The 15,466-nt window shown below is 48.9% G+C and overlaps 1 protein-coding gene and 2 non-coding genes across 3 annotated transcripts; 1 reads left to right on the plus strand and 2 right to left on the minus strand.

Annotated features, from left to right (window-relative positions):
• Window positions 1-394: 394 nt before the first annotated feature.
• Window positions 395-484, minus strand: LOC142205439 (small nucleolar RNA U13). The gene has a single exon (XR_012716432.1). It is a non-coding gene; the product is annotated as a small nucleolar RNA U13 (small nucleolar RNA).
• Window positions 485-7,648: 7,164 nt separating this feature from the next.
• LOC142205438 (small nucleolar RNA U13) lies at window positions 7,649-7,745 on the minus strand. Its single transcript, XR_012716431.1, has one exon. It is a non-coding gene; the product is annotated as a small nucleolar RNA U13 (small nucleolar RNA).
• A 313-nt stretch (window positions 7,746-8,058) lies between these two features.
• Window positions 8,059-14,052, plus strand: MAK16 (MAK16 homolog). The gene is made up of 10 exons (XM_075276101.1): window positions 8,059-8,143; window positions 9,271-9,320; window positions 9,760-9,869; window positions 9,950-10,014; window positions 10,108-10,259; window positions 10,971-11,025; window positions 11,546-11,620; window positions 11,707-11,817; window positions 12,388-12,453; window positions 13,739-14,052. Exons 1-10 carry the CDS (start codon window positions 8,129-8,131, stop codon window positions 13,937-13,939), a joined length of 900 nt encoding a protein of 299 aa, XP_075132202.1. The 5' UTR covers window positions 8,059-8,128; the 3' UTR covers window positions 13,940-14,052.
• Window positions 14,053-15,466: the final 1,414 nt, after the last annotated feature.

The raw sequence follows: 15,466 nt of genomic DNA on the forward strand, positions 1-15,466 counted from the left end.
GGATTTCACTACTGAAACCGATGGGTGGAAAGTTCTGCAAGTCTTCCCCATTTTCAATTATAACAAGAATATAGGTCCATGTGAATGGCTTCCAATTAGAGGAGGGCGAACCTCTCGAGATTAGTTTGGGGTCGAACAAGTTTAGTTAACCCCTAGAGTGAAATTATTCTACTCTGGGGTCTCTTCACCTCTTTTGGGCCTCCACAGTGACGTCATGAACCCGGGGTCATCAATAAGTCCTGATCACAGGTCTAATGGGCACACCAAGCAACGTCATGATGAATCTCCATGTGTCATTTCCATAAAGACCTAACAATTTAGAATATTCGGGTCAAGCCCTGCTCGGTACAATCCCACAAGTCGTCCTTTTAATAACAGATCGCTAAGGGTTCAGGATCAGAAGGGTAATGTACAAAGTTGTAACAAGAAGGCCGCACATCTCACACAGCCATGTGACTTCCCATTCATCATGGTCCTGAAGGATCACAGATCTCCGGGCTCGGCATTACCCAGGGAGCAGAGAACACTCACTAACATGATGGAGACCACATATGGGTGTATTATATCTTCATACAATGTGTGAGTCATATAGAGCCCGACTGCGGGGCGGCTGAGCTAAACGTCCATTGTCAGGTCAGATGGGACTATACACGGACCATGGCTCCTGCCTAGAGATGGGTGAAGCTCTGAAGATTTATTGAGTCTTAAAGGGGTTGTCCCATCACAAGGATCCTATCTATACTGTTTGTTAATGTGGATGTAAGACTTTTCCTAAATACACTGCTTCAGCAAAACTGCTTTGTGTGTCCACTATATCACTTTATTAATTTTTTGGGACACATCCTTTGACTTATCTGGTCATAAGTCAAGTGATGTATCTGCTGCTCTCAGGGGGGAGGGAGGAGGGGCTAAGTGCACGGGAGAGAGCCTGGAGGGGGAGGGGGAGGGGGAGGGGGAGGGGGGGTCCGCCAATACAGACCCGGCATCCGCTGTAATAGAGTGGCGGATGCCGGGGACGGTTAGACGCCAGCACAGATGCCAGCAACATCGCTATGCTTCTGCCCTGCATGAAGCCAGCAGCGGCAGGAGCGATGCTGTTATTCTGGAGTGGGGGGGGGGGGGGCGGAGGAGCGGAATAACAGCATCGCTCCTGACGCTGCTGGCTTCATGCAGGGCAGAAGCATAGCGATGTTGCTGGCATCTGTGCTGGCATCTAACCGTCCCCGGCATCCGCCTCTCTATTACAGCAGATGCCGGGTCTGTATTCATAGATACCTCTGGCCCTGCGTGCGCGCTCATAGACCAGTCTAGCCTTCACAATGCGAATACAGACCCGGCATCTGCTGTAATAGAGAGAGGCGGATGCCGGGTCTGTATTTGCATTGTGAAGGCTAGACTGGTGTATGAGCGCGCACGCAGGGCCAGCGGCATCTTGCATATGTGACCCCGCCCACCAATGACGCAACAAAGCAGGAAGAAAGAAGATTCCCCCACGTCCAAACCGCGGCACAACAGATGGGGTATTCCTACCCCTGTGCGTGGTTTAGGACAGGTGGATTTTTAATTATTTAATTAAATTCACACTGACCCCCTCCTATAAGAAGGTAAGAGGAACCTCCTCCCCTTGTGTTTTTTTCTGTCCTGTGTGCAGGACAGGTGGAAGGAGGTTGCTCTTACCTCCTAGCTTCTTTTTTTCTTTCAGGAGCGTTCCTACCTTGCCTCGCTCCTGCTTTAGGCCGGTCTGAGCGTCCCTTCCCTCCGGCGTGTGCTCCTCCGGCTCCCCGTGTCCGTCCGGCAATTTTTCTCTCTGCGCATGCGCGGCCTCGCTGCTCGGCGCATGCGCAGTAGGACTTCGGGGATCCGGCTGTCAGCCGGGGGGGAGGCGTCTCTATTCCCTCTCTGGCCGGGAGTTAACCCTCTCCCTCCTACAAGGGGGGGGAGGGCAGTTTAAAACAGCCCAAAAGCTGTCAGGAGACCCCTGAGGGGCTTGAATTTCCTCTTAGGGGGAGAAGAAAAAAAAAAAAAGAGAAAAAAAAAAAAAAGAGAGGCATACCAGAGGGGGGAAGTTGGAGTAGAGTTGGAGGAGTTGTGGTCCACTCCTCCTCCTCCTCCCCTTCCTCCTTAGGTATTTAAGTCTTGACGGCTCAAGGTTACAGTGCTTGCTCTGTTTGATCGGACCAAGCTCCGCTGCTTCTAGCGTCCTTGTGTTTTTCCTTCTTACCTTGTGTTCTAAGGACTTGCACTTATTACTACGGTACTATTAACCCTAGCTAGGCTATGGTGTTTTTTTGCTTGAAATACTTAGTTTTATGTCTTCCTCTCCCAAAGAGGATGAGCCTCCCAGGCGTAAGGGGTCATCCAAGCGCAGGCATCTTGCCTGCAGAGATTGCGACATTCCATTGCCTGACGGATATGAGTTTAACAGGTGTCGCCAGTGTCGGGCCCCTCCGCCTGAAGAACCCGCGCTCCGTGACATGGTCGCGTGGGTGAAAGAATTCGTCACTGACTCCATGCTGGAGATGAAGGAGGCCTTTGTCAGCTCGGCTAAGAGACCTCGCAGGGAACCACGGCCCTTTGCATATCCTTCAGAGGAAGGCTCTAATACCGTGGATGCTTCTTTGGATGAGGAGCCTGAGATGTCCAGAGCTGCCTTTCCCGTGGAAAAAATGCAGAAACTCCTCAAGTCCATCCACCCAGGCGGGCGTGATGTTGACGAGGGGGAAGCCTCAGACTCCACCTATAGAAGGTCTAGGACCTTCCAAGTGGAGCCCGCCCTGGCCAATGCTATGAAAGCTGAGTGGAAGTGTCCGGAAAAGCCGTTTTTTCAATCTAAGAGATTTAAACAGATGTTCCCCCTGGAGGAAAGTGCCCATGCCAGCTGGATGTCACCGCCAAAGGTTGACTTCGCAGTAGCCAAGCTTTCCCGGCGCAACGTAGTGCCATCGGAGGATGGATCAAATCTGCCGGATGCCATGGACAGACGTGCCGAATGCATTCTGAGGCGCATTCACACAGCCGCAGCCTCGCAGGCTTCCATTGGCATAGCCTCCTCTGAGGTCTGTAACCAGCTGCAAGCAAATCTGGCAAGGTTACAGCGAGACATTGATGACGGGGTTCCTAGGGATGACCTCCTGAAATAATTTTCGTCTCTATCTCTGGCTTCTGAGTTCCTGGCGGAGGCAGCCACTTACCAGGTGAAGGCGGCCGCAAAAGGTATCGCCTTATCGGCAGCTGCCAGAAGACCTCTCTGGTTGACGCCATGGAAGGTTGATAATGCCTCCAAGTATAACCTCTGTGCCCTCCCGTTTGAGCCAGGAAGACTGTTTGGGAAACAGCTGGATGATATTATGGAGGGCCTGGCTGACAGTAAGGGGAAATCCCTTCCGCAGCCTTATGGAAGCAGACCAGGAACATCATCCCGTGGCAGAGGCTCCCAGCGCCAATCATCATCCAGGCCGCAATATAGAAGGTCAGGCTTTCAGTCCAGAGGATCTGGCCGCCGTTTTTCCAAGGAGGGGCCAAAGAAGCCCTCCTTTTGACAATCATGGTTCCCCTCCAAGGGAGAGATCCCCACCTGTTGGAGGGCACCTACTAAAGTTCCTTCCAGCCTGGCGCCAAAACATCCAGGACCCTTGGGTCCTACAACTAATTCAACACGGTTATCACATAGATTTCATGTCTATTCCCCCCGCCAGGTATATCGCAACCCGCTCTTTTTCAAGGCAAAAGCAAGCGAGTCTGGAAGGAATGATTCAGGAGTATCTAGACAAAGAGGCCCTGGAACCAGTCCCGATGGAAGGAAGAGGTGCAGGCGTATACTCTCCAGTCTTCCTGGTGCCAAAAGCATCAGGAGGCTGGAGGATGATAATCGACCTCAGGTTTCTGAACCAGTTTATCCGCAAGTTGCACTTCTGGATGGAAACAATAAAGTCTGTGACCTCCTTTCTCCAGCCCGGCGATGTTCTCGCCACGTTGGACCTCAAGGATGCCTACCTTCACATCCCAATAGCTCCAACTCACAAGAAATATCTGAGGATAGCCGTTCGAATGCACGGCCAGCTGTGTCACTTCCAGTTTGCGGCTCTGCCGTTCGGTATCACCACGGCACCCTATGTCTTCACAAAGGTCATAGCACCGATCGCTGCTTGCCTCAGGCTTCAAGGGCTATTTATAGTCCCGTACTTGGACGATTGGCTGCTAAAGGCGCACTCAGTGGAGTTGCTAAAGAATCACATGCACGTCGCCACCAGGTTTTTACAGAGCCTCGGATGGATAATAAATTGGGACAAGTCGGACGTGGAACCCTCTACAAAGAAAAATTTTCTGGGGTTCGTGTTGGATTCTGTCCAGATGTCAGTATCTCTTCCTCACCAGAGGAAAGAGAAGATCAGAGTAGCTGTCAGACAGCTCTGTCAGAGACGCCAGGTTTCGATCCGTACGGCCATGAAAGTACTGGGTCTTATGTCCGCCTCTGTGGAGGCAGTTCCTTGGGCAATGTGGCATATGCGCCCTCTTCAGAGCGAGGTCCTCAGGAAGTGGAACCGCAGCCCTCTGAGTCTGGATTCACGTATCCATCTATCCCTCAATACCCGTCGATCACTCAGATGGTGGATCCATCTAAAAGACGGAAGGTCCACGGTCCAGCCGGTCTGGATCCTGTTGACAACGGATGCATCTCTTACCGGTTGGGGAGCCCATCTAGGCGAGATGTATGCAAGAGGGACGTGGAATCGGTCAGAAAGGACCAAGTCTTCCAATTGGCGCGAAATCAGAGCCATCTACCTGGCACTTCTACATTTTGCCCCCTCCCTTTGTGGCAGGGCAGTGAAGGTGCGGTCAGACAATTCAACCGCAGTCCTCTACCTGAACAAGCAGGGAGGAACCCGGTCACTCGCCCTTCTGAGAGAGACAGAGCTAATTTTCTCCTGGGCAGAGAAGAATCTTACCCATCTCATGGCAGTTCACATCAAGGGAGCCTTGAATGTGATAGCGGACCAGCTGAGCCGGGGTCTGACGGTGTCAGGCGAGTGGTCCCTAAACACAGAAGTATTTCACCAAATAACAGAGATGTGGGGAATTCCGGAGGTGGACCTGATGGCCACCAGATACAATGCCAAGGTGGAGAAATTCTGCTCCCTCTATCTGGAGGACAATCCCCTGGCAGTGGATGCCCTGTCGATTCCATGGAGGTTCAGGCTGGCGTATATATTCCCTCCACTTTCCATGATACCAAGGGTATTGATGAAAGTCAGACAGGACCAGGCATCTGTGATTGCAATAATCCCATTTTGGCCAAAGAGGGCATGGTTTACCCAGCTCATTCAGATGAGTCGAGGGATATATTGGAGGCTCCCCCCACGGCACAACCTGGTCACTCAGGGTGCCAGAATATGCCAGGACCTCAACAGGTTCAACTTGACAGCCTGGAAGTTGACCGGTCCATACCTGGACTAGACTTGCTACCCACAGCCATCAGGAATACCATAGCTCACTCTAGAGCTCCAGCCACTAACCAGGCCTACCGCAGGATCTTTAATATCTTCAAGACCTGGTGTACAAAGAAACGGGTACCTCATGATAGTCCTTCCATTCAGACCATTTTGGAATTCCTGCAGGATGGCTTGGATAAGGGCCTAACACCGGCCACTCTGAAAGTACATATAGCTGCCTTATCAGCTTGTCTAAATAGGCGTCTGACCCAGGACACCTTCATATCCCGGTTTCTTAAAGGGGCAACCAGATTAAGACCTCCCACAAGGTCCCCAGTTCCCCAATGGGACCTCTCCACCGTCCTATTAGGACTTTGTAACCCACCCTTTTGCAAGAAGTGGACTTAAAATTTTTGTCCTTAAAGGTGTCTTTCCTTTTAGCTGTCACGTCAGCTAAACTGGTGGGGGAACTACAGGCTCTATCTGCCCATGAACCCTACACAGTTTTTTATCCTGACCGGGTCCAATTGAGGTTTTTACCGGGATTTTTACCTAAAGTCCCGTCGTATGCCAACTTAAATCAAGTCATCTCCCTGCCTATGTTTTTTCCTTCTCCATCCTCTCCTGAGGAGGAGAAGTGGCATACTCTTGACATCGTAAGATGCTTACGTAGCTACCTAGAGCGGACAAGCAACTTCAGAAGGGAAGAAAACCTTCTGGTTTCTTTCTTTGGGCTCTCCAAGGGGTTGAAAGCCTCAAAACCCACACTAGCTAGGTGGATCAAGGAGGCGATAAGGTTAACCTTTGTTTATCAGGGTCTTACTCCCCCTGAATTTGTTAAAGCCCATTCCACTAGGGCGATGTCCACCTCCTGGGCGGAAAAGCATTCAGTATCTCTGGAGCATATTTGTACAGCTGCCACCTGGCAGTCCCACAGTACTTTTGTTAAGCACTATCGCTTAGACCTTCAGAGGTCAGAGGCTACTGCCTTCGGCCAATCCGTTTTGTCATCCGTATGCCGAGGAGGCCCTCCCTAGGGGTTATCTCGCTACATCCCCATCTGTTGTGCCGCGGTTTGGACGTGGGGGAATCGTGGGTTATGTAGATAACCTGTTTCCCATAGTCCAAACAGCGGCACAAGACTCCCTCCCTATTAATTTTTTTATTATCAGATTTACTTTATAACTAACACAAGGGGAGGAGGTTCCTCTTACCTTCTTATAGGAGGGGGTCAGTGTGAATTTAATTAATTAATTAAAAATCCACCTGTCCTAAACCACGCACAGGGGTAGGAATACCCCATCTGTTGTGCCGCTGTTTGGACTATGGGAAACAGGTTATCTACATAACCCACGATTTTACAACGACGAAGACTGGTGAGTATGCGACGTGGGAATACCCCTTTAACAAGATGGCCGCACGTATCACACAGTCATGTGATCTCCCATTCATCATGGTTCTAAACCAGAAAGATCAAAAGTCTCCAGGCCCGGTATAACCCTAAGGGTCACCCACCCCTCATTAATATTGATGACCAACTACATCAGTCGGACGTCCGGGCACCAGAACGGTAATTTACGGCAGGTAAGAACCGGCATAGGTTACCGATCTTGTCGGGACAAGATGGAGACACCTCAGCCCGCCCCAATTCGCACAATTTGGTGAGTGAGGTGGAGATTGGGCCTTGTGGGGCATGTTTACCATAGAGGGAATGATATATACACTATATACAGAGGCGGCAGTGAGTGTGTGGCACAGTACCATAATGGCGTACGTGACTTGGTTGGCGTGACAATTCTCATTGGAGGGACAGGTGGTGTCAATAGCGTAGGCGCGGTATGTTTACACCATTACATGCCGGGCTGGCAGGAACACACTGGTCATTTCAGTGGCCCCAAAATTATGTCTGGGGGCCAAGATAATCAATAATATTATTAGTCGACACGGTATATTGCCCCCTTTTCTGTTCCCTACACATTAGGGGGGTACATTATAGTCTCCTCAGACAGCTAATAGGCGGAGATCTCTGGGTACTGAAGGCTGGGACACCACTGAACATCCTATAAAACTCCTCATATATGGCAACTATGAGCCACTAGGGGGCGAGATCACAAAACAGGAATCATAGCAGAAGGCTCCATTAGCAAATAGAAGCTAATAGTCACATGACCTCACAGTCAAGTTAGTTTGCCTTACACATTGTATTACTACTGGATCAAGATCAGAAGGGTAATGTGCCACGTCGTAACAGAAGAGCCGCACATTTCACGCAGGCGCATGACTAACCCATTCATCACGTGTTTGAACCAGAAGGATCACCGATTGCCGGGTGCCCTATTGACCAGGTGTCGGACCCCCCTTATTAATATTAGGGCGACCGGATATCAGACTCCTTACGTGACACTACACTATCACATGACCAGTCTTAGCATAGCGTTACATTGTAACCGTTATAGAAACCGAGATACAAACACTAAGAATTTCAAAAATTACATATGCTAATTTATTCATGAAACGGACTTATGGGACGCGCCGGCCGCCATGTTGGATAAGGAGCGAGGTTCCCTCCGGCCGGCGCACGCGCGGAAGTGACGCAGGATCTCGCGAGAGTCGGTCCTTTTTTTTTTACCTTTACACATGGCGGCCCTCTGAAGACTGCACGCGTGTACGGGAGGAGAGGATAACGTGGAGCCGCCGAGATGCAGCACGACGATGTAAGAGAGGGCTGGGGGAGTCTGATATGTGGCCAGCGGTCAGGAAGCTTACTGACACGTCACTATATTACGTCATCGTGTTATATAGGAGGAATGCTGCATGCATAGAGCAGGGCCTTAAAGGGGGTGTCTATAACAGATGGGCAGTGGATAAGAGTGTGATCACTGATATAGGGGTGGGCTGTCTGTGCTGCTCCAGACACTGTATGGGGGCCAAAGTGTTCCCTCACTACTCCCATACACTTTGTATGGAGGGGGGACATAGGACCCCCGTGCTCTTGTGTGGTGGGGCTCCCTAGTGATCAGACGCTGTCTTGTGGTGAGGGGGAGGGGGGGTCACATACTTTTTTTTGCCTTATGGGACATACAATGTAATAATGATGATCGGGCTAAGTCGTTGCAGTCCTTTATAGCCATGGCTGCTGTTGGCCAAAGCTATACATGTATGTCTGGTGGTCCGAGACCCCCCGGAGATCCAGAACATATGACATACACCAGGTGTGAATACAGCCCATAGATTCCCCAGGTGTGGAGTGAACCTGGAGCTCATGGGATGTATATAAGGGACATGTATGTATAGATCATGTGATTTATATGTAATGTATATAAGGGACATGTATGTATAGATCATGTGATTTATATGTAATGTATATAAGGGACATGTAGTATGTAGATCATGTGACTTATGTAGCTGGTGGAATCAGCATATCTAATGTATATAGCTCATGGAATCTATGTAAGGGTAGCTCATGGTGTATGTATCTGTGTATTGTAGTCTAATATACATATAGCTTGTATGTGGTATCTATGTATCTGTGTATGGTCCGGGCTCCATGATGTGATGATACTGGTAGAGCATCTTGCTTCGCTCGGTGCTGTCTAGGACATGGTAGTATATATTGCTCATGTAATCTATGAATGTATATTCGTGTTTTTTTAGCTATAGATCGATATATGCATGCACACACACTGTGTGTACATACATACATATATATATATATATATATATATATATATATATATATATATATATATATATATATATCTTAGAGTATATGTAATGTATGTGCAGCTCACGTAATATAACACTTACTTACGTTGTATCTCCCGTGTTTCTCTCCTTGCAGGTTATCTGGGATATTGTGGGAAATAAACAGTTTTGCTCCTTCAAGATAAAGTAAGTGTCCGTCTCCTGGAAGCTTCTCACGTGTCAGGCCCTTGGCTTTGCTCCCCAGCTTTCCCATCAACATCAGGGGTGTCCCCACTAATACATGTATCAGCTATCCACTATATATGGTGTCAGTACTGACTGCTGGAACTCCGGTGATCATGAGAATGGGGACCCCCGAGTCCCCTGTGTAAGTGTGGACACGGCTTAATTCTCCTCTATGAGACTGACAGATATGTCCAGCATCCATCAGTCTCATAGAAGCGCTCCGACTATCCATGGGGCCGCACTAACAGTATGGGGGATGTGTTTTCACTGAATATAGCGGTGCTGGGGGTTCGCTGGTAACGCCCCCAGTGCACCAAACACCGAATCTCCATGTTGCATGAAGCCTTGTACGGGATAAGTGTATGTAGCCCCTGTAATGCCAATCCTTCTATTTCACTAGAACAAAGACTCAGAACTTCTGCCGCAACGAGTACAACATCACCGGTCAGTGTAACCGCTCGTCCTGCCCGCTCGCTAACAGTCAGTATGCCACCATTAAAGAAGAGAAGGGTAAGTGTCCGATACTGCTGCCTATGACGTCATAGCCTGACTGTCGGAGATTAGTGACATCATCTGTCTATTACCCGCAGGTATCTGCTACTTGTACATGAAGACGATAGAGAGGGCGGCATTCCCAGCACGCATGTGGGAGAGGGTGAGTGCAGACAAGTCCCTTACCCCTTTCAAGACCTTTGCCATGTCGCCCTGTGCCTTGCGGAGACTTGATCTGAGACGTTTTACCTTCTAGGTACGTCTGAGCAAGAACTACGAGCAGGCTCTGGAGCAGATAGATGAGAACCTGATCTACTGGCCCCGCTTTCTCAGACACAAGTGCAAGCAACGGTTCACCAAGATCACACAGTACCTGATCCGAATCCGCAAACTCACTCTCAAGAGACAGTAAGTCCAGTGTGAGGTTATTCTGGGGACGCCGGTTTTAAAGCGGTCTTATCAATTGATAACCTATCCATCAACTGAAGATCGGCGGGGTCCAACACGTGGGGTTCTTGTAGACCAGTTGTTTGGAGTGGTCGCAGCTCGGTTCCTTTCAAGTGAATGGTGCTGAGCTATGATATTAAAGCAGTTGTCAGGGAAAAAAAATTTGGAGGCCGGGGAAGGTGAAACCGAAAAAAAAAAAAAAAACATACTCCCCTATTCCTGGTCCTGCGCACCCCAGGGATTTTCCAGAAGTCCTCAACGCATGTGACCACTTTCCTTAGACCTCAGTGGTCATGTGGGTTTGGGGGGGGGGTTGCCTAATCTGGCCTCTATCTAAAAGTCATTTTTTCCTGGACAACCCCTTTAAGTACAGCCGCTATAAAGTATACAGTGCTGTGCTTGGATTTCTCTGAAGAGGCTGCAGCGCTCAATCAAACATTTCGATCTCTTCAAATACTTGAAGGCCGGGCTGCGGAGCCCCATGATCTTCAAGCCATACAGTTTGACTTTGCTGCTCAGTCCCATTCATTCAAATAGGACTGAGCTGCAGGATGATCATGTGACTGATGAATTTGGTATCACATGGTCTGAGAAGAGGATGCGGTGCTCAGACAAGACTATTGTACTGTGCCCCGGCTATAACATATAACGTTAACTTCTCTTTATTCCCAGGCGTAAACTAGTGCCATTGAGCCGAAAGGTGGAAAGAAGAGAAAGGCGGAGAGAGGTGAGTGCTATGTCGTGTGTATGTACAGATGTAGCAGAGCTAACCCCAACTTCTACAATGGGTTAAACTACTGCAGCCGGATATCTTAATACAGAAGACAAAGTAACCAATGATAAATGTTTGTCCAATGACTTCCATTGGTTATCGTTGTCTTCTGGTGTATTTTCCACCTCCCACTCAAATCAGTGCCCCTGCTGATCAGCCCTCTGAAGAAGCTGCAGTGCTCACAAGTCTCGTTCCATGGAATGGTCTATGTCATTACATGGAATGGGACTGAGCTGCAATACCAAGCACTACCCCTAGGATTATTTATAGCGCTGTGCTTGGTATTCAGTGAACAGGCTACAGCATTCACCCGTATTCTGTGGCCTCTTCAACAGGGCTATCAGTGGGGGTGTCCTGGGTGTTGGATCCCCACTGATCACCTATCCTAAGGACGGGTCATCAATATTTATGTCCTAGAAAACCTCTTTAAGCAGCCTATAGCAGTCATACATTAATATTCATTGTTTCCACACAGGAAAAAGCCCTGGTGGCTGCTCAATTGGACAACGCCATAGAGAAAGAGCTGCTGGAGCGTCTAAAACAGGGAACGGTAAGATGGGGGATGGGGAGAGGAGCTGATGGTATCGATGGTGGCCAGGGGTAGATATGTCATCTTTATGTAACGTTCCTTCACAGTACGGAGACATCTACAACTTCCCTATACAAGCCTTTGACAAAGCCTTGGAACAGCAGGAACCGGCGAGTGAATCCGAATCTGAAGAAGATGAGGAGGAGGAAACTGATGAAGTATGTGGGATCTGTTTGTAGTCTTGTTGCCTGTTCACATCCGCCGTGTGCCACATGTGCTATGCCTATATAGAAATTCTCTGCCAGGCGTGGTAGTGACCATATTTAGCCCTGGCAATCCAGGGAGTTATATGTATGTCTATGGATCCCCCTCCCCTGGGGTTACCTGAAGGGACAGGAGAATAATAAAAAATCATTTTCCCCTCCCTGCACTGTCCGCTGCTCATGTTCCCCTGCACACTGGTTAAAGTGAAGCTGTGAGTATGTGCACCTCCGCTTCAACCAGTTACATAGTACATGAGATTGGATGAAGACATGAGTCCATCAGGTCCAACCTATAACCCTACAGTGTTGATCCAGTGATGTCTCAAGATATAGGATCCAAGATTATTGTCTTTAATCTGTTCTAAAGATGGAGCCGGAATCTTGGTCTTATTTTAGTCACAGTGTCCCTGGACGTATCCTGCTTGGAATGGACGCCGGTGCCCTTGGCCCAAGTCCTGAGCAGGGTACAGTGACCGGCACTTATGGGATTCTGCACAGGAATAAGTTCTGTCTTTTTATTTTCAGGAGAGCGGCAAGAGAGAGTTTGTAGAAGATGATGAAGTCGATGAAAGTGACCTGAGTGATTTTGAGGTAAGATTCATAGGCAGACCTTGAGTGAAAGCTATGCCTCACCGTGCCCAGGGGGTTGAGACTATATTGGAGTGGTTTAGATTAGGTGTGTCATGGATCCAGTAGGTGGCGCTGTCTCAGCTCCCACCTGCCAGCCCGTCACAGCTAACACACTCAGAGCCACGGCATGTTAAAGGGATCCTATCATTGGATACCCTTTTTTTATGACTAACAAGTAGGAATAGCCTTAAGAAAAGCTATTCTTCTCCTACCTTTAGATGTCTTCTCTGCGCCGCCATTCGGTAGAAATCCCGGTTTTCTTCAGTATGCAAAAGAGTTCTCTCGCAGCACTGGGGACGGCCCTCAGCACTCAAACAGCACTGGGGGTGTCCCCAATGATGCGAGAGAACTCTACAGCGACGCCTCTGTCTTCTTCTGGAAAACCCTCTCCCTGTGTGGTTGCTTACACCAGCTTATTGTGTAAGTGGCCACAAGAAAATGGCTGCTTACAGAAGCTTACTGTGTAAGCGGCCATTTTCTTGTGGCCCTGTGCATGCACAGTCAGCTCTGCCCGAGGCCTGATGGCACAGCCGTTTGCGCATGCCTAGAAGATTGAAACCCAGGACGGAAGACGACGCAGGGAGAGGACGTTCCAGAAGAAGATGGAGGCAGTGCTGGAGAGTTCTCTCACAGCATTGGGGATGCCCCCAGTGCTGCGAGAGATTTCTACCGAACGGCAGTGCGGAGAAGACATCTAAAGGTAGGAGAATAGTCTTTAAAGCTATTCCTACGTGTTAGTCAGAAAAAAAAGGGTATCCAATGATAGGATCCCTTTAAATTGTTGAAGTAGAGGCCAACTATGCCTCCCTTATATGCAACCCTAACCCACCCGATTTGACTTGGATACCTACTAATAGTCACAGGAGGCAGCGCCACCTACTGCATTTACACTATACCAGGCACCCGATTTAACCCAATCCATTCTAGCATTTGAGTTGTAAAGAAATATCAGTTGTAAGAGTTCCATTTGCCCTGTAGGGGGAGCACTTTATCAGCAGAATATTGCACACTGTTGAGCAGGCATCTGCTTCTTACCTCTGGAACATGATGTAAAACGTCCATCTTGTAATGAGCATTATGTATTACACGTAAAGCTCTATCCTAGCAGAGACGTCTCCCTCTCCCTTGTAGATGTCTCATATGCGCCGTACGTTGGTTTTATAATCTGTGCATAGGACAAAACAGCTCTTATTGTCTGGGAATATCTTTTTCAATCTACTTTGTTCACGTCTATCTTTCTTTGCAGGATATGGATAAATTGGGCAGCGACGAGGAGAAGGAATCCAGTGAAGAAGAGTCATCAGAGGAAGAAGAAACAGCAAAGACCTCAAAAGGAAAATCTAAGGGCAAGACGCCGCTGAAAGGACCGGCCAGACGGAAGAGGGCTTATGTGGAGATAGAGTACGAGCAAGAGACTGAGCCACGGCATAAGGAGAAAGCCACCTGATGCTGGACCGGGTCATCGCTGTACTGAACTGCTTTTTCTAAATAAATCCCCTCCTTCCTCCCCGGGTGACATCAGCCTGATCTTATTCTATGTTACTGGATTTTACTCATGTCAAGAAGATTTTACTTTATTCACCCAGGCGTCAGTCATTGTATTCTGGAGCGAAGGCTTTAACAATAAGGATATATGACGTGCCAACGGATGACGTGATGGCCATCTAGCTGCGTGTTAAAGGGATTCTCCAGATTCTAGTATTGATGGTTCATCCTTATCAATCTGACACCCGGGGCCCCCACAAATCACCTGTACCAAGACAGCAAAACGCCCAGTAATGTCTACATACCACAAGCTGCTTCGCTCTGTCTCAGGGTTAAGGGGGCATTCACACTACCGTCGCTGTAGTGTGAACGCCCCCTGGTCAGGGGACAGCTTGCCGGAAGTCATCTTTAAAACCCATTCATTTTTAAAGGTAACTACCGGCAAGCCATCCCCTGTCCAGTTTCTCCAGGGTTTAGGACGGAAACCCCAGGGTGGACAGCACGGTAGTGTGAGCGCCCCCTAACTGTAGTGGTAAGTGTAGATGTTGCAACAATGTCCTATAGACTTCAATGGGACAAAGCTGCAGTACCTGCACTCGCCATATACAAAATGTAACAGCAAGTAAACAGTGTAACTCACAATATGTAAAATGTTACTGGGAGCTGCACTCTGAAAATCTAATTCTAGGTTCACATCTGCGGTCGAGGGTCTGCTTGGGGACCCCTGACCGGAAACCCCATAGACCAGGGGTCCCCAACCACCAGTCCTCAGACCAGGGCCAAGCTGTTGGGGGGTTTTCTGCCGGGCTGCCTCAGTAGATGTGGCTCCAGGCAAAGCACATGTGATGCGGGTCAGCGATGTGGCCACAGTGTAGCTCCTAGCGGGAGCCTAGCTAGTCCCGTCGGCACCCCCTCCCCCTTCCAAACAGCTCTTTTCTCTCCGTATTTTTCAAGGGGGGGGGGGGGGGTGGACATGGAATTATAGTGTAAAATTAAGAACACAAAAAGTGATATCTACCGCAAACCTGTTTGTGCATCGCATCCCTAGATCCATCTAGTGCTGAAACGAGTAGCAGTGGGTTAGGTAACTGCTCAGACCAGTGATGTCACCAGTACCAGATATGTGACCGCCGGGGCAGCAATGGTCGTCTGGGCCTCGGCACTTCCAGCTTGGCCTGTGCTGGCACTGGAGGGAATATCACAGACGAGGTCCTCAGGGTTCTGGTCAATAATTGTAAGGCTGACAACCATACAAACTAAAGTCCTATACCACAAACCAGAACACAGAAGTGCTGCCACCAGATGCTTCAGGACACATGTGGTTACTGCTATTTCCTGGGGCACAGCTGTACTTTTCCATTAGAAGCAATGAAAGTTCGTGTGCAGTCTGCAACTAATGCTAAATGAATGTGTGAACTACATTCACATGGTGCATTTTTACACACAAAAAACACTTTTTTTTGTGCAAAAACACAGTTATACAGAATAA

This window comes from Leptodactylus fuscus, chromosome 5 (genome assembly GCF_031893055.1).
Source record: "Leptodactylus fuscus isolate aLepFus1 chromosome 5, aLepFus1.hap2, whole genome shotgun sequence".
In the NCBI taxonomy this organism is placed as follows: domain Eukaryota; kingdom Metazoa; phylum Chordata; class Amphibia; order Anura; family Leptodactylidae; genus Leptodactylus; species Leptodactylus fuscus.